Raw genomic sequence first — 27,987 nt, 5'->3', positions numbered from 1 at the left:
TGTAAGTCAAACGAGTCTTTAATCTAACAGGGCTGGCCTATCAAGACAGAGCATAGCTGAAGTGAAGGTCTGGGCGAAGAAATGAAACCAACTGAGTTTCCTCTCCCTCTGACATTGTAGGCAAAAATGATACAACAGGACATCCAAGACAATACAAACTTTCCCTCAGAGCCTTAAAGAATGAGTGTCCCAAACTTGACCCCAAACCAATACTGTGACCCAACCCTCCTGGCTCCAATTCCGTTGCTCATCCAGGACTCTGAGCTAAGTTTCTGCCTAACAATCCGTGTAACTCCTGGGCCGGGTCTGCTGACGGAAGGGCGGAGAGGAGACAGGGGTCTGATTACGGAACACAGATCCTACTGGGAGCCAGCTGGACAAGGGCTGCTTTCCTGGGCTGCCCCTTTCGCCCAGGGTGGAGATGGGAGTTTTTAGGTGCCAACCTCAGGCCTGGCACAGGGGTAGATGAACACAGGGATTTGTTTATGAACCAGAAGAAACACCACCTATTACCACCCCCAGGGGGTGGCGGCTTGGTACAACCTATCCTACACCTCTGCTGCTTGGTCCGTTGAGTTGGAGGAAGTTACCGGAAAAGTGTAGGGGGGGTGGGGGAGGGAGGAGTATTGTTTTCATTTGAGTCTTTTTCAGGAAATCACCCCTGGTGGTGCTCAGGGAATAATATGGGATGCTGGGGATTGAACCCGGGTCACCCACGCGCAAGGCAAACGCCCTCTCCACTGAACTATCTGGCGCCAAGTTTTAGTCTAGGATACAAAGCGAGGTGCTAGCTAGCGGCTGCCTCAGCATTAGTGCAATGGCAAACAACGGCCTTTACTCTCCTTTATAAAAAGCAGGAACAGAGTGTGAGATGGACGGAATGAGACTTAATTCTTATCACCAGTACTCGGCCTTCCCCCCTCCACCACCACCACCGCCACCACCAGAGCTAGTTTTACTGCTGTTTAAGAGGCTTTCCATGACCCCTCACCCACCCACCCCTCACTGCCAATTGCCCAATTCAGATTCAGGAACTTTCTCAATCCAGGGGATTTTTGTGGAAGGTTTTTTTCAGAGACTTTCAGCATGCAAGGAAGATTTTTCTTGGTTGGGATGATCTTGTGGGACGGTCAGGGTGGCGACGCTCTTTAGGAGTTCTTCTGAGGGACTTTCACTGTGACCTGCAAGAGGGACGCAGAGAAGCCAGTAAGTGCTCAGGCAGCCCTAAGGCCATCAGTTCTCGGCTGGGCCCAACACAAGGAGTGGAAACGCCTTCCTTATTCCGACATCTCGAGGGCCAGCTGGCCCAGCCTGGGACCCACGAGGGTCACATTTTGTGAGGGTGACACTCAGCCTCCCCAGAACCCAGGAGACTGATTTTGGGGAGGGGGGCACAACCCAAACTTCCTGGCACATGAGGCTGGAGGAATCGCACAGCGGGGAGGGCGTTTGCCTTGCACGTGGCCAGCCTAGGTTCGATCCCCGGTGCTGCACATGGTTCCCCAAGCCCACCAGGAGTGATTCCTAAGTGCAGAGCCAGGAGTAAGCCCTAAGCACTGCTGGTGCTTGAGGGACCATCAGGGGTGCCTGGCGATCAAACCTGGGCCAGGTGTGTGCAAGACAAGTGCCTTACCCGCTATATTATCACTCCAGCCCAGGAAGAATCCTTTATGGAATTAAGAATTAAGAATCCTTTATATCCTGGCTATAGCTTCCACAGTTCCAGGGAGATCTTCAGACAAAGACTGAGCACAGCACCTGGCCCATGGGTACTGGGGTGCAGCTGCTCTGCCTCCCAGTCCCTCACCCGTGCACTCCCATCCTGCCTCTTCTTTCTCCCACATGCTCCAGCACCGAGCACCTCGGCCTGGGCTCTGTCTGCGGCCACACTGCATCTCTCCACTCGGCCTCTTCCCGGCAGCTCTGCCCTCCCGGCCCTCACTCCCATCCAGCTGGGCTCAGGTCCCACCTCCAACTCCTCTGCATCCACGGCCACAGCCCAGCGCGTAACAGTCAGCTGCAAAGCTGGGTCTGGCCTCTTACCTCGTCTTTATTTATTTATGTATTTTTGTATGCATTTATTTAACCTTGTGAACTGCAGGGCAGACTATTCTTGCTCTTGTTTCCCTGACCCCCCTCTGCTCCCTTAAGTCTCTCTTGCACTCTCTCTCTCTCAGAGTCTCTCCCCGTCTCATCCTTTGGGCCATACTGGTGGTACCTGGACTCCCACACACAGTGCTCAGGGGTGGCTCCTGCTGATGTTAGTTTATGGTGTAGCCCCTTGATCTCTTACTCCCGTACCTTTATTCCAATCTCCAAAAAAAGCCCAGTTGGGCCCATTTCTCTTTTCTTTATACCCTTATTTGTGCATCTGTCACCTGCTTAGACTGTAGTTAGTGTTTGCTGTAGAGAGAAAATCACTTTGCCCTTAGCAGTCTTCATTCTGGTAAAGAGATATGACTGTCCGCACGTGCAGAGACGAGGCTAAGAATCAGAGCCCTGCGGAACGTGTTATTCTCTATTCTGCTTTTTAGCTTGAAATGATCGCTGGCAGTTCGGCGGGACACACGGGCAGGAGAGCAGGGACCACACTTACGGTTTTCACTTCCGTGTAGGCCTGCAGGCCGTACTCCCCCAGCTCCCGGCCGTTCCCAGACATCTTGTAGCCCCCAAAGGGTGACTGGGCCCCAAAGACATCGTAGCAGTTGACCCTGTATTTTGAAACAGAGATGGAAGAAGCTACTCATAGAGGTGTGGTCATGGCCCTCGGGCCCCCTACGGTGCTTTCTGTGTTTATTCAGAGAACACAGACGGTTGACCCAGGGACATGACCTTCGATGCAGACACTAGAGGGAGGTGACAGGAAGTGATATCTCAGCCCCGAGGCGGGCCATCGTGGTCACACAGGAACAGGGGTATGTTAACAATGGGGCCTGGAGGCTGGACCAGTAGTTATGGGGGTAAGGAGTTTGCCTTGCATGTGGTCGACCTGGGTTCGATTCCCAGCATCCCCCGGGCACTGCCAGGAGTAATTCCTGAGCACAGAACCAGGAGTAACCCCTGAGCATATCCAGGTGTGACCCAAGAAGCCAAAACCAAAGCCAAAAACATTAAAATAACATAAAACATAAATAAAGGTTTAATAAATGTTTATAAAAACAAAAGAACAATGGGACCGAGGCCTGGACATAGCTCAGGGGTGGAGTACTTGCCTTGCCTTGCATGCGTGAGGCCCTGGGTTTGATTCCTGTGGGGTGGGGGTGGGGGAAAAGGCTCACCAGAGGATGGGTCCTTATTAATAATAAGTCATTCTTGCTAATTAGATGCTGCCTCTTTTTTTTGCAGTGAAGGGAAAAAAGTAAGTAGGGCCAGAGTATATGTTTTACATGCAAGAGCCCCAGGCTTAATCCCTGGCACTGCACGGTTCTCCAAGTACTACCGTGTGTGTGTGTGTGTGTGTGCGCGCGCGCGCGCGCGCGCGCGTGTATGTGTGTGTGTGAGTGTATGGATCAAAAATTCTAAACTTAGGGCCAGAGCGATAGTACAGCAGGTAGGGCATTCGCCTTGAATGTGGCTGACCCGGGCTCGATCCCCGGCATCCCATACAGTCCCTGGGGCACCGCCAGAAGTAATTCCTGAGCACAGAGCCAGGAATAACCCCTGAGGGCTTGGTATGACCCCCAAAAAAAAAGCCAAGAAAAAAAAATTCTATATTTAGGTTTTTAAACTAGTGCCAGACAACTTTCCACAACGACTGTACTATTTTACAATTCTATCAGCAAGGTATGAGGGTTCTAACTTCTCCACGTCCTTATTAACTCTCGTCACTATTATCAGGGAGCTGCAAATCAGAACTATGATGGCCAGAGAAATGGTACAGGGGTTAAGGCACTTGCCCTGCAGGCAGCCAACCCCAAGTCCATCTCCAGCGCCACGTGTGGGCCCCTGAGCACTGAAGGGTATGACCCAAAATTTAACAAATAAGCAAAAGTTTGATATTATCTGACACCAGTGGAAACAGCCTATGTCAAAAAGACTGAAAACAACCAGTGTTCATGGGGGTGTGGTGAGGAGCCCCAATCCAAGGCTGGTGGGGGCTGTCTGGGTCAGCCTCTATGGAGAACAGTACCAAATTTCCTCAAAAAAAGCTAGACTAGAGCTTGCACAAGACCCAGCGATTCCACTTCTAGGACTCTGTTCCAAAAACATCCACAGACGTAGACTATAGGCCCACCCACGTTCAATGCAGTGCATTAGCCAAGATGCAGAAACCACCCAAACGTCCACCAGCTGCTGCACTGAAAGAAGGGAGGCGGCACGGACACCAGGGAAGGCTATGCAGTTGGGAAAAAGATGAATCTTGAGTTTGCTGCAACGGGCATGCACCTGGAGGGAAGAGGCTGAGAGGAGGAGGAGAGAGGGAAGGACAAATCCCCACTCGCTCACCTGTGAACAGAGACCAAACGAGGGGAGACAGAAGCGAACAATGGCAAAGCCTGGGCTCTGAGTTACAGAACTCGACTCCCAGGGGAGTTGGAGGGGTGCAGGGTGGTGAGTAGGAGGCGGACTAGGGGTGACGGAAGGTCTTGGGCACTTCGGATGGGGTGGGATTCGGTGACTGTATTCATCAGGACCATAAACGTAAACACTACTGTAACCAGGCTACTTAAACCATAATTTAAAAATCAGTTATCTTGCAATGGATGAAATTGCAAAGGAATCCTAGACCCATCTGAGAGGGTGTGAAGTGGGTGCTGAGCCCTTAAAACCAGTCTCACCTGGTGCAAACCCTCAGCTCACCATCTCCTGCCATCACCTCTAGCTCTGTACTCAGGGGTCACTCCTGGCGGGGTTGGGGAGGCCCACAGGCAGTGTTGGGGGTCCAGTCTGGGTCAGTCATGTGCAAGGCAAAAGCCCTACCTGCTTTCGTTTCGGTGATGCACAGGGGTTACTCCTGGCTCTGCATTCAGGAATTACTCCTGGCGGTGCTCGGGGGACAATATGGGATGCTGAATATCGAACCCAGTTCAGCCATTTGCAAGGCATACGCCCTACCTGCTGTGCTTCTCTCCAGCCCAAACCCTTATATTCAGGACCCTCTTCTCTCTCTCAGTAGCATCCCCCTAAGGTTGTCATGGCTAACATAAGACAGTGCGTGGGGCATGCCAGGATGGGTACACCAGATCCCAGAAAACCCTGACTTTGGGGTTTCCTGGCTGTGTTGTGAGGGGCGACTGGGAGACTCACCACACAGTGCCCGCCTGGAGGGCCTGGGTCAGATAGTTGGCCTTGTCCAAGTCCTTGGTGAAGACGGCTGCAGCCAGGCCGTACTTAGAATCGTTGGCTCTGCCCACGACTTCCTCTATGGTCTTGAACTTCAGGATCTGCATCACTGGGCCGAAGATCTGGGCACGAGAGAGCAGGGTGGGAGGGGAGGGCGGCCGTGGGGCCACCTGCTACGCAGCTTCTTTTCCTTTCTCTGGTGGGACATGCCGGGGAGGGCACCTGCTCTGCTTCGTAACAAGAGCCAAGGGACGGGGCGGGGACATCAGGGGACCCTCGCCACGGGCAAGGCCAGGCCTTTGGTCCACACCCACGCGTGGCTTGAAGGAAGACCACAGGGGCCAGAGAGGGAGCACAGCAGGTAGGGAACCTGCGTTGCATGAGGCCGACCATCCCCGCTGGTCCCCCGAGCCCTGCCAGGAGTGATCCCTGAGCCAGGAGTGATCCCAGAGCAGCGCTGGCTGTGTTCCCCACTCCCAAATAAAGGAAATCCACAAAGAGGCTGAAGGGCCGGGCAGAGTCACCCCGTGGCTCATGGTTCCCAGGGCCCAGAATACAAACACACCGAGCTGCCCCCGCCCCAGGCTCTATGGGAAACTAAGGCCCTCTCCAGCCAGCGGCCGCCTGAAGAGGGAAGGACAGAGATTACGCGGGAATAGTAAATAATTTGTCCCAGGCAGAGAGCCAGGATTTAGCCCAGAGCCAGCTGCCAAGTCACAGCGTCAAGATGCTGGGCGGGCCCGACCGTCCTCCTCCCCAGAACATGCCCTGCTGCTGGCCGCACGCTGACCTCCTCCCGGGCGATGGTCATGCCGTCCTGCACGTCTCCGAACACGGTGGGCTGGATGAAGTAGCCCCGGTCAGCCGCGGCCCCGCCCCCACACAGCAACTTGGCGCCTTCATCCTTCCCAGATTTGATGTAGCCGAGGATCTTCTTAAACTGCTCCTCATCCACCTACGGGCACAGCACAGATGCTCAGGCCCAGAACCACACGGGCACATACGGACAGGAAGTAAACGAGGAAGGCCGGAAGGAGAACAGGCTCAGGGAACCGCACCAGGCCTCAAAGAAAGACTTATCAAACCCTTTTTTTTAGTTTTCAATTTGAGACTCCTAAAAAGTTGAATAAAAAAAATCGAACAGGGGGCCAGAGCAATAGTACAGTGTCCCAGAGGGTTCCCTGGGCCCGCCAGGAGTGATTCCTGAGTACAGAGCCGGGAGGAGTGCCTGAGCATTGCTGGGTGTGACCCCAAAACAAAACAAAGGAAAAATGGAATAGGGGTGAGAGAGCGAGTGCAGCTGGCAAGGTGCTTGCCTTGCCTTGCACACAGCCGGCCCAGATTAGATCCCTGGCACCCCCAGTCCCCACCAGGACTGATGCTTAAGTTCAGAGACCTGAGTAAGACCCAAGCACAGGCAGATGTGGCTCCCCAAAACCCCAGAACAAATACATAAATTAATGGTAAGAAAATACATCTATGGTCAGAGTACACAGTCACTGTCACTGTCCTCCCATTGTTCATCGATTTGCTCGAGCGGGCCCAGTAACGTCTTCATTGGAGACTTTGTTGTTACTGTGTCTGGCATATCGAATACTCTCGGTAGCTTGCCGGGCTCTCCGAGAGGGGCGGAGGAATCGAACTTGGGTCGGCCATGTTGGCCACTTGTAAGGCAAACGCCCTACCCGCTATGCTATCGCTCCAGCCCAATATTAAGGTAAAGGTAAAGGCCCTCCCGTTGATCGTCGATTTGCTCGAGCGGGCCCAGTAACGTCTCCATTGGAGACTTTGTTGTTACTGTGTCTGGCATATCGAATACTCTCAGTAGCTTGCCGGGCTCTCCGAGAGGGGCGGAGGAATCGAACTCGGGTCGGCCATGTTGGCTGCGTGCAAGGCAAACGCCCTACCCGCTGTGCTATCGCTCCAGCCCAGAGTACACAGTATACACCATAATAAGGACTCGCTCAATCTTACATGTCAACTGGGAAATCAAAACATTTGTGTGTCTTGTTTCATTGGAATGTCACTTCACTGCCATGCTTTTGAAACATGTCCACAATATCTGCACATTACGCCCATAGTTTCAATGGTCGAAATGAATGTAAGCTCATGGGGAGGAAAAAAAAAATCAGAGCAAACCGTTCTGAAGAGAAAAGTGAAATGAAGTCGTTCCCCAGGCCCTGGACATACAAGCCACACCCCAATTGACCTCATGGATGTTGATAACCATATGTTCCTTCCGGCAGGGAAAAGCATTTGTTTTGTTTTACTTGGGGGCCACACCCGGCGGTGCTCAGTGCTTACTCCTGGCTCTGTGCTCAGGATCACTCCTGGTGGCATTCCGGGGACCCGATGGGATGCCTGGTCGGCTGCATACAAGGCAAGTGCCCTCCCTGCTGTGCTACTGCTCTGGCCACTTGAGAAAAGCATTCTTACGGGAAAGCACCTGGAAAGCATTTTTACGGAAAGCATCCACAGCGCGAGAAGCAAGTGATCCCTTCGGCACACAAGTTCTCAGTCCTGATCAGTGTCTGTAAACTGACAAAGGCTTTCCTGCGCTCACCGGTGAGGAATGAGGCCCGGAAGGGGCTCCGAGAGCGCCCCCAGGACAAGCATCGGGGTCCCGGCCGTACTCACCTGCGGGCCCTGCTCCGTGCTGCTGTCGAAGGGGTTCCCGACCACGCGGGACTTGGCGCGGGCCACGCTCCGCTCCACAAACTCGTTATAAACGTCCTCCTGCACGAAGGTCCGCGAGCCAGCGCAGCAGCACTGGCCCTGGTTGAAGAACAGGGCGAAGTGGGCCTGCTCCACGGCCCAGTCCACTGCGGAGGGCAGAGAGGTGGCCGTGAGTGGGAGAGGCCGAGGGAAGCACCAGGGGCCTGGGGCCGCCCGGGAGAAGCTCATTAGTGGGGCCTGCCCGAGTGCTCCCCTGAGGACGGGCCCGGGAGGAGGGAAAAGGCCCAGGGCGGGCATGGAAGTGGCGCTGCCCAGCCGGGTTATTCTGATGCAGGGAGGAGAGGGACAGGCGAAAGGAGTCTGAACTTTGTCCCCAGGTCGTGGGAGCAGCAATCAGGGATGCTGAGGGTCGCAGAGGTGAGGGGGACCACGGTGGATGCAGAGGCCCCGGAACTCACTGTCAGCATCTGACATGATGATGTTGGGGCTCTTCCCGCCCAGCTCCAGCGTGACCCTCTTGAGGTTACTGCTCCCTGCAGCCACCTGGATGAGGCGGCCGACCTGCAGCAGAGAGAGAGAGAGAGAGAGAGAGAGAGAGAGAGAGAGAGAGAGAGAGAGAGACTTTCAGCCAAAGGCTCTCCCAGGCACAAGACATGGGATCCCATGAAAGGAGAACTGGAGAAATCCGCTGAATCAGGCCCTTTCGTTCCACGTAGAATGACCGCAGGCCCCCCTGGAGAGACAGTCTGGGGGGAAGGTGCTTGCCCCTGCCAGCCCAGTTGGATGGTCCCCTGAGCACTGTCAGGAGTGAGCCCCACACCCCTGAGCACTGCGAGTGGCAGCCCTAAACCCTCCCACGACTGAATATTAAATTCAGCCCCTGCAACAGCCTTAAGGGGGGGGGGGGAGACCCTCTTCCTCTGCTTGAGCAATGTGGGCCCCTGTGGCTCAGAACGGTCAAATCACTGGGCCACAGTCACACAGTGGTGCAAATGGGATCACTGAAAGCCACACGCGGGCAGTCCAGGACACACAGCTGAGTCCTGAGCGCTGTTCTGAGTCGCCACATGGCACCTCCGATCCCGGAGCCAGCACCAAGATGCCGGGTGGCCCACACCAAGGACCCGTCCTGCCCTCTGCCAGATTCTCAGTTTCCTCTGAGGGTTTAATGAAGTTCAGCAGCACAAGGACAAGGCAGGACCAAGCCCCACGGGCCGCTGCCAGTCCCACGGCACAAAAGGGTTCCTGAGGCGTCCTTAGCCGGGGACCGTCTCTCGGCAGGAATTCTGAGTCACCAGGCGCTAATTCAACCTGGGCGTGGGCGCCTTTGCCTGCTCCCGTCCTGCGGTCTGCTGTCCAGCCCAGGTCTTTAGCTCACTGACCCCAACCCTGCGAGGTGGGTGCGGTTCCCACCCCCCAGTTTAGAGATGAAAATCCCACCCCCAAGCTGCCAAGAAATGCTCCCCAAGCAATCCGAATCTCAGCCCTGGTGCCCCTCACAGGGCATTGGCCATCTCAGCATCAGGTGCCCCATCTCAGTTCACTGCTGGGCTCTTCCGGTGGGGGGAGGAGCCTCCCAAGCAGTGTTGGGGGGTCCTGGGGCCAGTCCCAGTGATGCTTGGCTGCAATACGGTGCCACTGCAGTGCTCAGGGAGTCACTCGGGGCCAGGGAGGCAAGGCCACACTCTGGCCCTGGATGGAGCTCCCTGCCCCCTCCAGCCTCATGTGACTGCCAAGAGGCAAAGTGACCCAGGAAGTCAGCACTCAGCACGGGGCTCAAGTGTGTCCGTGAGGCTGACACTCCCTCTGCCACAGACATGCACATGGGGGCCCTGGGTCAGGTGGCCAGTTTGGGGCTTTCTGGAGTTTAGACGGTTACAGCCTCTTTTCCTGTTTCTTTTTTTTTTTGGTTGGTGGGGGGGGTCACATCTGGTGATGCTCAGGGGTTACTCCCAACTCTGTACTCAGGAATTAGTCCTGGCGGTGCTTGGGGGACCCTACGGGATGCCAGGGATCGAGCCAGGGTCAGCCACGTGCCAGGCCAACGCCCTCCCCAACACTGTGCCATCACTCCGGCCCCAGTCACAGCCTCTTTACTCCACAGAGCCTGTCCCCTGCCCCCTGCAGCTGGAGCATCACCCAACCCCCAAGGTCCAGCCCAGCCAGTGGGGCCCCTCCCTTGAGCCCCTGTGAGGCGTCCACGTCCACGGGGCAGGGCACAGCGGGCTCCCCCGCGCCATCCCAGACAGAGGCTACACGCCCGGGCATCCCCCAGCCAACACAGCGGTACGGGAACATCTCACCTCCGTGGAACCTGTGAAGGCCACTTTGTCCACGTCGGGGTGGGAGGCGATGGCGGCACCGGCGGTGGGGCCAAAGCCCGGAACGATGTTGACGACGCCCGGGGGGAAGCCGGCCTGGGGACGAACAAGCGGAGAACCGTGACACGCAGCTCCCGAGGACCAGGCTGGGGCACACAATCGCCAGGAAGGGGCTCGGGCAGCAGAAACGCACTAATTCCAAATGGTGCAGCCACGGGTCTGTGCTGGAGGCCACGGGCCTGTTCTGTGGGAGGCCGCTGATCCCTCCCCACGCGTTCCCCACCTTCATTCCCCGAGGGGGACCTGAGAAATGAGAAGAGCCCCCCACTCCCCCCTCCATGGCAGTATAGTGAAAGGGCACTGTCCCTGATGTTTCTAGAAGAACACCTCAAGCCACGCACCTCCTTAATCAAGTTGGCCACATAGAGGGCAGTGAGCGGGGTCTGCTCGGCCACTTTCATCACCACCACATTCCCGGTCGCCAGCGCCGGGCCCAGTTTCCATGCTTGCATCAGGAGCGGGAAGTTCCACTGAGACAGACAAAATCCAGAATTGAAACCGGAAGCTGCACCCAGAGAAGCAGCAGCACGGGGGTGTCGAACCCCCACCCTCCATCATGCCACTGGAGGGTTTTTTCCTCAGTGTGTGTGTGTGTGTGTGTGTTGGGGCCACACCTGGCTGTGCTCAGGGGTTATTCTTGCCTCTGTGCTCAGGGGACCATCCACGGTCCCGGGGGTTGAACCCAGGTCGGCTCTGTGGCTCTGTGCAAGGCAAGCGCCCTCCCCGCTGTGCTATCACCCCGGCCCCCTATAGGCTTAAGAATAGTGGACAAGGGGCTGGAGCGATAGCACAGTGGGTAGGGTGTTTGCCTTGCACGCAGTCGACCTGGGTTCGATTCCCAGCATCCCATATGGACCCCTGAGCACTGCCAGGAGTGATTCCTGAGTGGAGAGCCAGGAATAACCCCTGTGCATCGCCAGGTGTGACCCAAAAAGCAAAAAAAAAAAAAAAAAGAATAGTGGACAAGGCAGGTCTTGGTGGTGACAGCAACACAGCAACAACTCGTCACACTGTCACTGTCACGGTCCTCCCGTTGTTCATCGATTTTCTCGAGCGACCCCAGTAATGTCTCCATGGTGAGACTTGCTGTTACTGTGTTTGGCATATCAGATATGCCACGGGTAGCTTGCCAGGCTTTGCCGTGCAGGTGAGATGCTCTTGATAGCTTGCTGGGCTCTCCGAGAGGGGCGGAGGAATCGAACTCGGGTCGGCCATGCTGGCTGCGTGCAAGGCAAACGCCCTACTGCTGTGCTATCGCTCCAGCCCAATGACTGTCACCAGAGCTTGTTTTTGTTTTGGGGGCCACACCTAGAAATGCTCAGGGGACCACATGGGATGCCGGGGATCAAAAGCCCTACCCGCTTTGCGCGCTCTCTCTCTCTCTCTCTCTCTCTCTCTCTCTCTCTCTCTCTCTCTCTCTCTCTCTCTCCCCAGTCCCTCACGAGGGCATTTTATAGACCACGTTCAACCCCCATACACAGGGGCTGAGTTCTTCATTTTCGGACGAGTAAAGGGAGGGGAGGCAGAGAGAAAGACTTGCCCGAGACGACAGAGTGCACAGTGGCCAGCTGGCACCTGAACCCTGACTGGCCCCGTCAGAGCCCATTACACAGCCTTGTGTGCCGCCCCCCCACCCTCACCCCCTGCCGGGAGCCCGTTCCCCCCCGTGTCTCTGCACCCTGACAGAGCCCCGCGCCGTGAGGCTCACTCACCGGGATGATCTGCCCACACACCCCCACGGGCTCGTGGCGGGTGTAGCTGAAGAAGTCGCCGTCGATGGGGATGGTCTTCCCATGGTACTTATCAGCCCAGCCAGCATAGTATCTGCAGAACGAGAAAGGGGCCCATCAGCCTGTCCCCGGGGAAGACCTCGACCGGACCCCCGGCATCTCCCCAAAAATGGCCTTGCTCTTGATGAGATCTGAGTCATGTGGCTGGTGCCACATCGACCAGATCTAGGTAACTGCCTCAAAGCCTCAGAACCACCTCGGGCCCGTGAAAGGTTCTGAATTCTGGGGCTGGGGAGACGACCCCATGAGAGAGCACCCTGGGTTTCATTCCTGGCACCACACAGCCCACCTCTGCCCCCCAGCACCGCTGGGAGAACCCCCAGACCTGAGGAAATGCTTACAGAACTACAGTTCTGGTATTGACGGGTCACTTCCACCAGCCGGAACCTACACAGTTGACCCTGTCCCCCTCTCAAATCTCACATTGCTCTGTCTCAACCCCACCCCCCTTCAGGTCCCTCCCCCTCAGCAGCGCGGGGACAAGGGCCTTACCGGAGGCATTTGACGACCATGTCCAGATCCACCAGGTAGGAGATGACGTAGGGTTTGCCATTGTCCAGAGTCTCCAGGGCCTACGAACACAGAAGATGAGCACAGACGCGCCAACGATAAAGCACGGAAAACGGGGGCGGCGTGGATTGTTAAAGGCGACCTCAGCGCCATGGCATCCTCGTGGCATTTCAGGGCCCACCGGCCCTCCCCCTGCAAAGGAGGGGAGGGGGAATCATGCACCCCTTTCTCAGCCAGCCACTGCACTGGGTGTGGCGAGGCTAAACCGGAAGGCGATGTGTGAGGGCAAAGGGGAGGAGACGGGCAAGCCAAGGCAGGAGCAGGCCAGGCGCAGCGGCCCCGAGGCACGAGGGACTTGGGGGTATGCGGGAAGTTGGGCGTCCACTGTCCAGCACCGGCTGGACACGGAGCCAAGCTCTGCGGGTCAGTGAAGGGAATCAGGCTGGACCCTAAGGATCCAGGACGCCGGAGGGGATGGATGAACCTTCTAGAAGGTTCACTGTAGCTGCCAGATGGATGGGGAGAAGGGAGAGAGCTGGCCCTGGTTTCTTTGTTCTCTGGCAGTCAGGAAGAAGCCCCTCTGCTAGAGGGCACAGGGCTTGTGTCCCCGCCTCCTGGGAAGGCTCTCCCCTCGGTTTCCTCGTTTCTTAGCCAAAACCACTGTCCCAAGGAGACGCGGCACGTGCGAGCTGATCGGCGCATGGGTGTCCCTTGCAGGGGGTCTAACCGTCCCCAGTGGGCAGTGCGGCCTCTCCGGGAGGCCGCGGGAGGCTCTGACCCACTAGCGGAGAGGATGCAGGGGGGCTGAGAACTCACGGCCAGGTAGGTCCGGTCCCGCTCGATCAGGTCGGCCAGGCGGTTCAGCAGCTGGCCCCTGGTGGACGCATCCATACGGCGCCAGGGCGAGCCCAGCTGGAAGGCGGCCTGGGCAGCCTTCACGGCCTTGTCCACGTCTGCCTGGAAAACACCCAGCCAGGAGGCCGGTCAGGCCGGCTGGGCAACAGCTCACCCCCACGACCCTTGCGCAACCTTCCTGCGCCATAGGGGATGGAAATCAGCCCTTCCCAGTCCTGTCTGGGAGCCTGAAAGGCTCGGCCAGGTTCAGAACTGACAATGGGCTTCACTGGAAACTGGAGATTACCAGCTCCCGCTTCTTCTTTTTCATTTCAAAATCCTCCAAAGCTGGAGAGAGAAGCGCCAGGGGTGAGTGCGCAGAATCTGATGGACACAGCCCAGAGACAGCTGGCCTTCCCAAGGCATGAGGGTCGAACCACCTCCCCTCACCCAGGGATGCAGAGGAAATGCCCAGCAGTGCAATAGGAGGGAGGGTTTGGGGCCCGAGCGATAGCACAGCGGGGAGGGCGTTTGCCTTGCACACGGCTGACCCAGGTTCGATTCCCAGCATCCCATCCGGTCCCCTGAGCACCACCAGGGGAAAGTCCTGAGTGCAGAGCCAGGAGGAACCCCTGAGCAGTGCCGGGTATGACCCAAACAACAACAACAACAGCAACAAATAGGAGGGAGGGTTTGACTCATGTTAACACATTTCCAGTGACTTTGGTCCCCGTGCTGCGTGGTCTCTTGAGCACTGACAGGCATGGTTTTGGTGGGCCCAGGAGCACTGGGCTGGAGCAGCGCTTGGCTGGGTCCAAGCACTGAACCACCCAGCCTCCTTGGGAAACGATAACAACCAAAAAAAAAATTTTCCCCCTTCATCACACAAGTTTAATTTGGTGGCCAAGTTTCAAGCACACAATAGCATGAAGCAGTTCACGAAGCCTTCCCAGCTCTGCCCCCCGTCCCCCCTTCCCGGAAGCAGCCAGTTCTCACCTTGTCTCCCTCGGCAACCTGGCAGATGATCTCCCCAGTGGATGGGTTGATGGTGGGGAACGTTTTCTTGCTGACGGCGTCATGCCACTCATTGTTTATGAAGATCTACAAAGAGAAGGGACCAAGCTCGAGGCCAGCTCTGCGGCAGTGCTGACCCTCCAGGCGAGGAAGGGAGGGGCCGAGCGACAGTGCCAACAGGGAAGGCGCCTTCCCTACAGGCAGCTGACCCAGGTTCCATCCCCGACACCCCATAAAGCCCCCCGAGCCCCGCCAGTAGTGACCCCTAGGCACAGTCAGGAGTCTGCCCCGGGTACCACCAGCTCTGGCCCCCAAATCACAAAATTAACCAACAGATCTAACCTTCCAAAGTCACACAAAGCCTCATTCTGGCCACCACATTCTCATCTAAGTCGCAGACCCAGGCCAGACTCCCGGGGAGGGGAGCGAACCCAGCCCAGCCCGGCCCGGCTCTGCTTGGGAGAACAGCGGATAGCGGGCAATGCTCGAGGCCTGGCGACACAGTGGACACCCAACTCGACGAGGGCCTCTGTCCTGGGCCTCGACACTGGGGCAGGCACAGACATCAAATTCACAAGGTCGCCTCAGGCCAGCGCAAAGGGGAGAGCCTCTCTGACACAGAGGAGCGGTCAGGGAAAGGGCAGCCAGCCGGCCACAAGGCAAAAACAGCTAAATGTCAGCGTAAGTATAGTGCATTTGCAGAAAACCAAACCAAACCAAACCAAACCAAACCAAACCAAACGGCCAGAGCTGCTGTGACTGGGGAAGGAAGTGAACTTCGGGTGAACTTCGGTTGTTCTTCCTCTGTCCATCTGTCCAAGGCCACCCTCCTGCCTCCCACCGTGACTGCATCGCTGAGCTGGGCTCGGGGCCCCAGGAGCCTCTGCCGTCACCTCAGCCGGACTCGGGGGCCACAGACAGGGCCAGGGCTGTTCTCCCAGTGGCCACTCTCCCAGCCTTCCCTCTGGGGCCAGCAGTGAGCCCCATCCCGCCACCACGGCAGAAGGCAGCCGGCTGCATTTAGGGGAAGGCTCTGGGTGTTTCTGGACAATGTAGCACTGTAACACTGTCCTCCCATTGTTCATCGATTTGCTCGAGCGGGCCCAGTAACGTCTCTACTGTGAGACTTGTTGTTACTGTGTTTGGCATATCGAATACGTCACGGGGAGCTTGCCAGGCTTTGCTGTGAGGGCGAGATACTCTCGCTAGCTTGCCGGACTCTCCGAGAGGGGCGGAGGAATCAAACCTGGGTCGGCCGGGCTGGCCGCATTCAAGGCAAAAGCCCTACCGCTGTGCTACCTCTAACCCTTCTGGGCAATGACGGCGGGCAAACATGACTCGGGGGGCGGGCACTGGCACCCAGGGGGGCACGTGGGTATGCAGAGTTCCTGCAGGAACCCCAGAGATGCTGAGTTCATGCTGACTCCGGCCCCAGGGCCTTCTGGATGAGGTGTAGGTGCGGAGACCCCGTCAGCACTCTGAATGGGGTCTCACATCTCAGTCGCCTGCTTTACCTGAAGGGGGCGGGCAGAGGGGAGAGGGGTGCGCGGGGGAGGCTGGCTGGTCTGGGTGACTCACCCACACAATGACCAGGAGGACTGTCCACGCAGTGCCTGGCCCCTTGCAGAAACGGCTGATGTTTACCATTATGGGGCAACCCTACTACCAGGGACTACACATTCCTGGCTCAGCCCCCCAGATGCAGGGCACCGGACAAGCCTCTGCCAGGCTCAAGGCCAGTCTCTGTGCTCTTGACCCAGTTCTTCCTCCATCCAGCTCCCGGGAAGGCCCCAGCTGTGGGGAGACCAGGACACTCTCTCTTGTCCCCGTCCCAATGGGGACACTTGCAGCTCACTGCACTTCGGCTCTGAGTCTTTATTCTGGGTACCACGCTCTAAAGCAGACCAAGCCGGGTTCAAACCCCGACTTCACCCCTACATCTCTGGGCATTTGGAGGCTACTGGGCCAGGCTACAGGGACCATGGATGCCACAGAGGGTTTGAGTTTCGACGGTGGCACAAGGCCCGTGTCACGGACCTCCGAGACAGCTGGAAGCTAAGGCCAGCAGAGGCTGCAGCCCCCTGCTCTGTGGCCCCCTGTGCGCCCTCACGCGGACTTCCGTTAGTCCTGACAGGGGCTAACTTGTCGTTTGCCAAGATCCGGACTGGAACAGAAAGGTGGGTCAGCCTGGCTGAGCTCCCGCAGGCCTCTCCCCACCCACCTCCTCCTGCCAAAGGCCAAATGGCTTTTTGCAAAGTTCTCTCCAGGTATTTATTTGCCTTTTCAAGGCCCTGGATTTGCTGAATCACATTGGCTGCTGAATTTCAACAATTCATCTCCTTTCCCAGAGAGCTGGCAAGCAAAGATAAGAGGGTGAGGGCGGTAAGGGAGGGGGAGGCCGGCTCCAGCCGCTTTTCCCTTTCTCCCAGGAGACTGAGTTCCCAGGGGTCCGGCCCTCCCAAGGAGGAGCTGGGGGGATGGGGGGTGGGGGAGGGGGGCTGTTGTCAGCCCAGGTTTGGAATTCTCTTCGAGTAAGAACCACTGCGCAGAATCTTCTCGAGAACAAACACCAGCACACACTTCAGGCCAAACACTTCATAAGCTCCTGGCTCGAAACCCAAAGCCTGAACTTACACAACAGCTTAACTCGATCACCCTCACAGCTCACACTTCCTCATCAAGACCCTGCATGCATGCACGGGGATTATTTCATTATTTCCCCCTGCACCTTCTCATCAGGATTTCTTGAGTTTTTGAGTTCTTGAGGGCTGGAGCGATAGCACAACGAGTAGGGCATTTATTTGCCTTGCACGCGGCCTACTCGGCCGACCCAAGTTCGATTCCTCCATCCCTCGTGGAGAGTATCTACTGAGAGTATCTTGCCTGCACAGCAAAGCCTGGCAAGCTCCCCATGACATATTCCATATGCCAAACACAGTAACAAGTCTCACAATGTTACTGGGCCTGCTGGAGCAAATCCATGAACAATGGGAGGACAGTGACAGTGAATTCTTAAAAGACTCAAGCCCCTAGAGTGTGTGGCTGGCCTCCAAGTCATGGAGCAAAACTCCTGGTACTAATCTCGTCCACTCTTGGGTGTTAGTCTCCTATTTTGTTACTTTATGTTCCCCAGATGAATGCAATCTTTCTATGTCTATCCCTCTCTTTCTGACTCATTTCGCTTAGCATGATACTTTCCATGTAGTACCACCTGTATGTATGGGCTGGAGCGATAGCACAGCGGTAGGGTGTTTGCCTTGCACGCAGCCAACATGGCCGACCCGAGTTCGATTCCTCCGCCCCTCTCGGAGAGCCCGGCAAGCTACCGAGAGTATTTCACCCACACGGCAGAGCCTGGCAAGCTCCCCGTGATGTGTTTGATATGCCAAACACAGTAACAACAAGTCTCACAATGGAGACGTTACTGGGCCCACTCGAGCAAATCGATGAACAACGGGAGGACTGTGACCATGACCACTTGTATGTAAATTTCATGACTACATCTTTTCTAACAGCTACATAGTACTCCATTGTCTACAACTGTACCTCATGGTACAGTAATAAAAATTTTTAAAAATTTTTTTCACTAATAAAAATTAAAAAAAAAAACTCATCCCTCAGGGCCAGGGTTCACAGAGGCAGAAACAGTCATGGCTGGAGGCACAATTTTGGGGCACAGAGAAACACACCCGGAGAGAAGCAGAAGCAGGAACAGCCCTAGGCTAGAAGAGGCCTGGCTGTGGGTTTTCGGAGGGGGTTCCTAAGGGGGTCCTGAGGTCCCGGGAGAGCAGAGGGGGCACTCTGGATTCCTCATGGAGCTTCTGGGGGGAGCCCAACAGGCAGGGGTACCTGTTCCAGGTAGGGAGAAGGAAGGACTTTCATTTCATGACTGGCTTCTCTTGGTAACAGTTTATCTTGGACACGAAGCGACGTGGAGGCCAGGGACTGCAGCAGGGAAGGTTCCCGCTGTGCTCTCGGCCCACCCGGTTACTACACATGGTCCCCCCAGGGCCGACCAGGAGTGATCCCTGAGCACCACGGGGTGTGGTCCCCAAACAAAAATACTTCCAAGCAATGAAGCACTTCCTCAAGACAAATGACTGCACGTTCCCCAGCGCTCGGGATAAGTTTGCACTGAGGTGCCTCTAGTCTCTGCCAGCTTGGGGCACACGGCCATGGAAAAATTTGGATTGCTGGGGCTGGGAGACAGGACAGCAGTCAGGGCACACGCCTGCATGCACTTGGCGTGGGTCCGATTCCTGGGACCACATGGTCCCCCAAAATATCACCAGGTGGGTGCGATCCTGGACCTTCCACCAGGGTAACAGTAGCCATGGGAATCCCCTGCACTGCAGGGTCCCTGCATTAATCTCACTCAAGCTCCTGCATTAACCCTCAGCCCGGGCAGCCAACAATTGCCCAAGGGCCTCTGGGCCTATCAGCACCACTTGGGAGGCTCCCACAAAACAAAACAAAACAAAACAAACTTTATTTTTAGTGGCCAGGGCCTGGAAGATGGTTTGGGTGGTAGGACACATGCTCAGCACATGCAAGGCCGAGTTCGCTCCTGGGCCCCACGTGGCACTGCTGACCCCGAACACCAACGAGTGTGGCGTCCATATATATGAAGGGCGAGAATAAGATTGTCACGTCACTGCCTGTTACCTTTTTTCCAGACCCCCCAGCTCCCAGCACGCTCCAAACAGAAACTTGAGGGATGCAGAAGCCGGGGCACAGAAAACAGAACTGTGAATGGCCCTTCCACTACCGCTGCTGGTCCAAGTACAAAGCAACACTCCCCCCCTCCCCCCCAGTGTCAGTTCTGGCCGACCCAGGTTCGATCCCTGGCATCCCATATAGCCCCCTGAGAACCACCAGGAGTAATTCCTGAGTGCAGAGCCAGAAGGAAACCCTGAGGGGCTGGAGTGATAGCACAGCAGGTAAGGCATTTGCCTTGCACGTGGCAGACCCGGGTTCTATTCCCAGTATCCCATATGGTCCACTGAGAACTGCCAGGAGTAATTCCTGAGTGCATGAGCCAGGAGAAACCCCTGAGCATCGCTGTATGTGACCCAAAAAGAAAAAAAAAGACAAAAACAAACAAAAAAACAGAAGGAACCGTTAAGCATCACTGGGTATATAACCCAAAAAGACAAAAGCAGAACAACAAACAAAATTTTAGCTCAAGCTTTGAAACCTCAAAGAACTGGCTTGGGGGAAAGGGGTTGTGATGTTACCAAGGAAGTCTACAGCCCCTGGAATGTTGTTCTCCCAAAAGGCAAGTGAACAAATGTCATTTACAGCCTGTGGGGACTCCTGCAGGCTCCTGCAATGGGCCCAGGGCCACAGCTGCTGCCATTTGTCGTGAAGAAATCCCCAGGGAAACATTCCGAATAAGCCCAAACTGCTGCAGGAATCCTCTGGAAACTGTGAAAGCGGAGGGGCAGTCGCCTGCCCAGACTGGCCACAGGTTGGTCCCTAACGTCTTCGCTCCCCATGACCTTCATGCCACATGCCCTGATCTCCACCAGCCGGGATGGGTGTGTCGGCGGCACGGCAGAGGATTTGCCCGGCAGGCGTTCCCCCAGGGCGCTGATAAGGTCAGTGGCTAAGACTCTGGCAACCCCGGGCCGGTGCCAGCTTTCCTGGGTCAGCTCTCAGTGTTCCCGACCTGGACCCACGACCTGCCCCACACTAACTCTTCAATTCTTGGTGGAACAGCCTTTCTCCATGGAAATGCTGGGTTCCTGTTCCGCAGGGGCACAGAACAAAACTGTAAACACAGTTGGCAATAAATATTTACAGAGTAGCAATTATGTTCCAATCTTGGTGCTGGGAACATAGATGTAAACACACCAAAAGTGGCTCCTCCCACTGATCAAATACTTGATTAAATTGCCCATTAAATAGTTACATCCTCATCTGACCTTTAAGGGCAGGGCCCGAGGCTCGAGGCTCGGAGGCTGTGAGAGGGAGTTAAGTTGAAACCTGGTTTCCTAGTTACCACTCCGAGTGCACTTGATCGCCCTGAGCTTTGGCCTCCCGCTCTGCCACGACAGCAGTGATATGTGGCTCATCGAGTTGTTGGTATAACACAAAACGGGAGGACAGAAGGACCAGTCCTCAGCACAGGACCCGGGTGATCAATGAATTGTGATTATTCGATCTGGGATACCGACGCAAACAAACATCGTGTCTCAACTTGCTCTCCACACCGCGAACATTCTTTCATCCCCATCCGCCGTAACTCTGCGTGTTCCCACAGATTCTGGGAAGGCAGAAGAGCGCCGAGCTGCCTCAAACTGGTGTTAGAAGCAAAAGTAACCCGAGATGGGGATACGGTCATCAGATTCTCGGTCACCTCAGCTTATTGCCTCAACAGAGGATTTTAAAAATCCTGAACGAGACTGGAACTTGTGCCTTAAAGGGCTGGAGTGCACGCTTTACATGTTCCAGCCTCCATCTCTGGCACCTCAAGGTCCTCAGGAAACCACCAGAAGCGGTAGCCTCTAAGCATGCAACATAAGCAAAAAAAAAAAAAAAAAAAAAAAAAAACCCAAAAAACCACAACAACTAAACAAAGGTCAGGGTTGTAGTTTAGCAGCAGAGCACTTCCTTTGCATAGGAACAGACCCAAATTTAATCCCTGGTAGTAAACCAGAAGAAAACAAACAAAAAAAACCCTGAACAATCATACCAGTGTACCAGAGTGAGGGGAATTCCTAGCTCTCATCCACGGATGCTTGGTCCAAAAGCCTCCTGATGGTTTCGTAAGAATCTCCCTTGGGGGACAGGAGAGCACTCGATGGGCTGAGTGCATGTTTTGCATGCCGGAGGTCAGGGTTCAGTCCTTGGCATGGACCCCTGAGCACCATCCAGAGCATCCCTCAAGCCCAGAGCACCACGCCCCACCTCTCCCCAGATTTTCTCAGGAACTAGTCATTCCCAATGGTGGGGAGCACTTGACTGGCATGTGCTAAGCACTGAACTAGATCCCTGTCTCCTAATAATTGCCTACTCCCCACAGGACCATCATGTGTGGTCCTGGTGGCACTGTGGCAGGTGAGTGCCAGGGGTACGGCCTCTATTTTTAAAACGCCATTGCCAACCAAAAAATCAGCCCTATGGGGCCGGAGTGATCATACAGAAGGGGATGCGTTTGCTTTGCACATGGCCAACCCAGGTTCGATCCCCAGCATCCCATATGGTCCCCCTGAGCATCACCAGGAGTGATCCCTGAGTGCAGAGCCCAGAGTAACCCCTGGACATCTCCAGGCGTGACTCAAACAAACAAAAAAAATCTGCCCTGGGGCCAGAGAGATAGTACAGAGCTAAGGGGCTTGCCTGGGTTTGAGCCCCAGCACCCCATATGGTCCCTGCTGAGTTTTGCCAGGATGAATTCCTAATTGTAAGGCCTGATGTAAGCCCTGAGCGTGGTCGGTGTGGCCCCATTTTTTTTTTTAAAAAAACCTCCCTAGGCAAACAGAAAAATGAATAACCTAGTCTGTGCATTTGACCTGTTAGCAGTGATTCCACAATGGGAAATCAGAGGACTATCATTTTCTTTTCTTCTCCTTATACTTGCTAATAGACTACAGGTGATGAAAGAAAGAAAACATTTCTATAAAGCCAACGCTCCCTCTAATGAGTGCCCACAAGCAAATTCCCAACGCAGGCTTGCCCTAGCACAACTAGCATTTATTTCCCTTTCAATATATAAATACAAAATTACATATTTTATATAAAAATATATTACCCCTGTCCAATGAAAACTTTTCCATTTTAGTCTCCTAGGAAATACAAATTCTCGTCCTTGAGGGATCTTCCCCCATGAAATATTGCTTTTGAGATGCATTTTTCATACAGTCCAACTACCTTCTTATAACCACTGCATTGTATAGAATTCTTCCTGCCTGTAATTATGACACGTGTCTGTTCATTTACTTTCCCAGGAAACCGAACTGGCTTATTTTCCAGAGTTTTGCTAATATCGACTCTGTGGTATTGGATTCATGGGCAGGTCTCTGTATATTTCTACGTATATTTCCAGTGAGTTTCTACCTCACAGATTTCTGTAATGCGTAATTTTTTGTACCAGTCTTTATCAAGACTGTCATCAGATGGCTTAAAATTAAAAAGTGGAGAAAGGAAAAAAAAGTGGATAAGGCATTAAAAATATAATCATAAATTTAAAGAAATAGATGTTTTGATCTCTGAATTTTAGGTCATTATATTTATCTTCCAAAGCTAATTATAAAATATTTATTTTTATATTTTCCCACAGTCAAATTTTAAGTGTTATATGTGTAGGTATGTATCATACCAAAACATATTTGTAATAACTTTTTTCTTATTTTGGGGCATATCCATTATTTTTGTTTTTGTTTTTGTTTTTTTTTTGCCTTTTGGGTCACACCCAGCAATGCTCAGGGGTTCCTCCTGGCTCTGCACTCAAGAATTACTCCAGGCGGTGCTTGGGGGACCATAGGGAATGCCGGGGATCAAACCCGGGTCGGCTGCGTGCAAGGCAAACGCCCTCCCCGCTGTGCCATCACTCTGGCCCTCCATTTTTCTGGAGAGCCAATCAAGTGGTATTTAAATTAGTGCTAAAATGTTAGAATTTAATATTCTGGCACTCGGATTTATGATTTTTTGGTTTGTCTTAAATTTTAACTGTTTATGAAGCTGCTGTACAAATCCATTTGCAGCGATTGTTCAGGCTTGTCATTCCAATGTGAATTTGCTGCAGGCTCTTATAATACTAAGCCATAACACAAATCTTTCACACTCAAAAGAACATGTTTTTATAGCAGAATTGAGCTATGACAAAATAAAAAGGAATTAAAAAAAAAAACAAACAAAAAGACAGCCATCAGAAGATTGAGCACAGGGGCCGGAGAGTTAGCGCGGGATTTAAGGCCTGCCTCGTCCGCCACACACCCTAGCCTGACCCCTGGCGCCTCCAAGAACGACCCTGCGTGCAGAGCCAGGAGGACCTGAGCATTGCAGAGTGTCATCCCAAACCCCCTCCCAAAACAAAGAGAGAGATTTCAGCACAGGGAGATTCTTTCTTTTTCTTTTCTTTTTCCTTTCTGGTTTTGGGGCCACCCCCGGCAGTGCTCAGGGCATACTCATGGGCTGAGGGGTCACTGCTGGTAGGCCGGGGGACCGTTTGGGGGTGCAGGGGTTCTCGGAGTCGAGGACTAAACATTGAGTACCACTGGGTGTGGAGAAAGAGAAAGAGAGAAGGGGAGGGAAGTGCCTGCCCTGCCCACTATACTACACAGCCCATCCCCCCCAAGGGTGCTGAGTTTACGTGGGGACATTGGGGACAGAAGCCCTGTGTGATGCTGGGGGATAGAACCCAGGCCGGCCACAGGCTGGGCAAGCACCCTACCCACTGATCTCTCTGGCCCTGGAAGATCTTTTCTTAAATCCCTTTTGTCGATTCTCTCTTTCATTCCTGGCATCTGTGGTTAAAAGGATGAGAACAAAGACAAGGATAATTTCCCCCCAACGCCCGTTCAACTTCACCACAAGCTAGTTCACTCACGGAGGAAACAAATTACAACAGCTCCCACACAAACCTGAGTCACATCATTGTTCTTGACTCAGCACTGGTGCCAATGGCCAAACTTGAACTGCTGCTGTCAGTCAGGTGAGAGCCAGGCACATGTTAAGGGCTATTAACCTGGGACATAGGTGGGGCTTCTGCTCCATTTTACAGATGCTGCAGCTGGGAGCAAAATGGTGTCTCACAACATGCCCATCGTTACGAACCAGGCGCTGGGAAAGGAACTGAGGAGGCTGAGGACGTAGCTTAGTCACACCAGCCCACAGGGCTCACGGCTAAAACCAGTCCCTTGGGTGTTTCCTTGATCTCTCTCTCTCTCTCTCCTCATTCTCTCTCTGTCTCTACCTCCCTCCCCACCTCCCTCTCTCTGTTTCTCTCTCTTGAGTGTGTGTGCGTGGGGGGGGGGGGGCACAGGGAAGGTCTCTCAGCGATGCTCAGGACTTACTCCTGGCTTTCTCTCTCTCTCTCTCTCTCTCTCTCTCTCTCTCTCTGGGGGGAAGGTCCCTCAGCAATGCTCAGGACTTACTCCTGACTCTGCACTCAGGGTTCACTCTTGGCGACACTCAGGCAACTTTTTGAGGCACCAGGGATCGAACCTAGGTTGGCCATGTGCCAGGTATGCGCCCTCTCCGCTGTACAGAAAATGGGCACACATTCCTTTATAGAGAGTTAACCCCAACCATCAGCATTTCCTGCCACTGGTCCCTGCTGGGGAGGGAGGGAAAGAACTCATTCTAAAACCTTCCTCACCAAGAACTTTATCTGACCCCCAACACAGAGAGGCAGAAGGGCCCAGGGAAGTGGACCAATACCCCTCCCTCAGGAAGGAGACCAGTGTCTACCTGCTCCATCCCCTCCACGTTAAGATCTGACAAGCTTGAAAAACGTTTGCCCAAAAGCTCAGAATCACCCAAATTCTCCCACATAAGAAAACCCAGTGCCAGGGCTGGAACGATAGTCCAGTGGGTGGGGTGTTGGCCTCACAAGTGCCAACCTGGGCTCGATCGCCGGCACCCCAGACGGTCCTCTGAGCATGCCAGGACTGATCCTTGAGCACACAGCCAGGAGTAAGCCCTGAATACAGCTGGGTATGGCTGAAAACCAAACCAAAGCAGAACACCCAGCGCCTCCAGAAGCTACTGGAAGGTCTATCCAAACTGCTCCCTTTAGGAAGACGGGACTCAGGAACAGGTCACTGAACTTCAAAGGAACTAATCGCCCTCAGGGGAATGTTTGTGATTTAGTTTGTACCTGGCAAGACTAGATGCTTGATTTTATTTATGTATTTGGGTTCTGGGAGATAGCTGGAGATGCTCAGGGCTTACTCCTGGCTCTGTACTCAGGAATTGCTTCCGCTGATGCTTGGGGGACCAGATGGGATGCCGGGGATCGAACCCAGGTTGGCTGTCTGTAAGGCAAGTGTCCTAACCACTGTACTATCTGTCCAGCTTCCAAGACTCCACATTTTAACATTAGGTTTTGTCATTTTTGTCAACAGGGTTTGCAACAACCTATCACTAGGGGGAAAAAAAACAAAAACAAAAACAAAAAAAAACTTGGGCTCCCTGACCCTGGGGAGGGGGGGGGGGGGAATCAAAAACAGAAACAAACAAGAAAAACAGCTCAAGGAGTTTTGAAGAGGAAGCAATTCCAGCGTGGGAGAACGCCTTACACCTCTTAGAAGAGTGAACCAAGATCTGAATGTCCTGGCGCAGATTATCCAGAGCAGTGGTCAGTGAGATGGAACCTCAGACAGAACATCCAGAGCAGTGGTCAGTGAGATGGAACGTCAGACAGAACGCCAGAAACGCAGCTGAGGGAGAAGAGGGACCTTCCGGCGCAGTGCTCATTAAATTTTTAGCTGTGTAAAAGGCACACCCGCCGCGCACACAAGCCAAGACTCTCTTCGAGGTCACACGGCCACCTGCTGACATACTCCTGGAAATGTCCTGTGGTGCTTGGGGCTTTGTGGAGCAGTTTACAGCAGCCTGTGCATACCGCAAGCAAGAGTGACTGTGATCGCCAAAAAATCCCGAAGAGAAAAGCAGCTGCAGGGAGATTTCTGCCCATGGGAAGGGCGGGAGGCTGTCTCCGGTGTTTGAGTGCCCTGGCTGCGGGACCAGTTCCCTCCTCCAGGGTCACACAAACGAAAAAGATTGTAATTAGAACCCGGTGCTCTGGGGATTGAGACCACCGTGTAAGTGCCTTGACCTTCTGGACTATCTTTCTGCTAGTTTTTTTTTTTTTTAAATTCCTTCCCCCTCTGCTCAATCTTTGTGATGCTCAAGTCTTCAGAGCATGAATGCTCGGCTAAGTGGGTTACCAAGGGAGCATCAGCCTCAGAATTTCTGGCTTGTGTTTTACAAAGGATTTTATGAAATCTTTGTGAAAACGCTGGTAAATGGTCATTTGCAAACTTCTTCCAGTTACACACACAGAGGCACCTTTCCTGCACCCACGGGGCAGATCTGCAGCCAAGTTCTGGGTCAAACAAACAAGTTGTTGAAGATAGTGGCCGGGAGCAGGGAGGGGCCAGCTCAAAGTGTCGAAATGTTGCCAAGTGACCCCTCCCTCCGCGGGAGGGACAGGACAGAGAGGGGCTTTGCCTTCACAAGGCCAACCATGCTTTGGATCCAGGACACCCCATAGGATCTCCTGAGCCCGGCCAGAAGTGATCCCTGAGCTCAGAGCTAGAAGCACTGAGCATCCCCAGGCGTGTGGCCCCAAAACAAACAAAAAAGTACCATGTTTTTACTTAGTAGCAGCTGATCTTTGGGGGACGGGGAGGGAGTACAGAAATGAACTCCAACCTTACAGATGATTTCAGTCTTTAGGCAAATCACTATTCTTGTAACTCACGTCTGTACAGTGGTCAGCTGGATACAGTTCTAAGTAGCTCCGGCTGCTAGAAGATTCAACAGGGAAACAGGGAAATGTTTGCAGGGCGCAAGGGAGGGCTTAGAGGAAAGGAGCCCGGGAGGGACCCAGTGCCAGGAGGCGCTGGCCTCGGACCCCCTTTCAGTTCCCACAAGAAGCTGAAGCCGAGGCGGGCAGCCTCTCCCCTTGTTGCACAAACGAAAGGGAACGTTTTCATAACCAGCCGCGGCGCTTCAGCCAGATACCCAAAGAGAAGATATTCCAAAGTCCCGATTGAGCAAGAAGTGTGGGGCTCTGCAGGGAAGCCCCTCCTGGACTTGGTGGGAGGAGGCGCCGGTGCCACGTGGGGGGCTGGGGGGGCGAGGGTCCCTCCCCTCCCCCCTCCCCGGTTCTCAGCAGCAGAAACAGCGCCGGGCCCGGGCATCTCGCGGGAGCGCGGGTGGACCCGCTCGCCCAAGGGCCCCCGCGCTCCCCGTTCCCCTTTGGGGCTTTCCTGGCCGAGCGCGCGGATCCGGGGGTGAAGGGGATTCCGGGGAAACAGAAAAGCTGGGCAAAGGGGGCCTCGGGCTGGACACGTCTTGGGGGAGCCTGAGGGCCCTGAGCAGACAGGGGCGGCGGCGGCAACAAAGACGCCCCCGGAGCCGGGACGGCCCGGACTGGGGGCCCGAAAGGCAGCAGGTTGGCGGCGCTTCGAGGGCGCAAAGCAAAGGCGACCGGGGTCGGAGTGGACAACGGACCGCGGGGCGGCGAGGATGCCGGCGGGCCGGGCCGGGCGGGGACCCCGGGGCGGCCACCCCGCAGGGGGGAAACTGAGGCCCGGGCCGGCTCCATCCGCACCCACCGCGGGGAACAAAGCGGCGGCCCCACCTGGTTGCAGAAGACCTCGGGCTGCTGGTTGGGGGCCGGCACGGCCTGCGCGGCGGCGGCCGAAAGCAGGCGGCGGCCCAGGCGGGGCCCGAGAGCGCGGGCGGCGAGAGCGGACACGCGGAGCATGGTGCAGCGGCGGCGGGAGTGCGGGCCGCCGGGGTCAGCGCCGCGGCCTCTCCCC

General features: G+C 54.9%; 1 protein-coding gene across 1 annotated transcript; it reads right to left on the bottom strand.

Annotated features, from left to right (window-relative positions):
- On the bottom strand, positions 1-27,969 carry ALDH2 (aldehyde dehydrogenase 2 family member). The gene is made up of 13 exons (XM_056107198.1): positions 27,807-27,969; positions 14,471-14,575; positions 13,457-13,597; positions 12,623-12,702; positions 12,053-12,164; positions 10,682-10,810; positions 10,263-10,376; positions 8,418-8,520; positions 7,921-8,105; positions 6,074-6,238; positions 5,248-5,405; positions 2,597-2,711; positions 1-1,181 (listed from the first exon to the last, which is right to left on the bottom strand). The coding sequence occupies exons 1-13, from the start codon at positions 27,930-27,932 to the stop codon at positions 1,149-1,151; spliced, it is 1,566 nt and encodes a 521-aa protein (XP_055963173.1). The 5' UTR covers positions 27,933-27,969; the 3' UTR covers positions 1-1,148.
- Between the last annotated feature and the right edge of the window lie 18 nt (positions 27,970-27,987).

This window comes from Sorex fumeus, unplaced genomic scaffold, assembly GCF_029834395.1.
Source record: "Sorex fumeus unplaced genomic scaffold, SorFum_2.1 ptg000155l, whole genome shotgun sequence".
Lineage (NCBI taxonomy): Eukaryota > Metazoa > Chordata > Mammalia > Eulipotyphla > Soricidae > Sorex > Sorex fumeus.
Note: the sequence above shows the minus strand (reverse complement) of the source record. Positions and strands in the feature narration are given on the sequence as shown.

What these genes read in the sequence shown, in the direction of transcription:
- ALDH2 (XM_056107198.1), bottom strand. Translation starts at nt 27,932, where the DNA reads ATGCTCCGCGTGTCCGCTCTCGCCGCCCGCGCTCTCGGGCCCCGCCTG. An exon ending in GGGACCGGACCTACCTGGCC is followed by an intron (nt 12,703 to 13,456) that starts GTGAGTTCTCAG and finishes CTGTGTTCGTAG; the next exon opens with GCCCTGGAGACTCTGGACAA. An exon ending in ATGGTCGTCAAATGCCTCCG is followed by an intron (nt 12,165 to 12,622) that starts GTAAGGCCCTTG and finishes CTCGTTCTGCAG; the next exon opens with ATACTATGCTGGCTGGGCTG.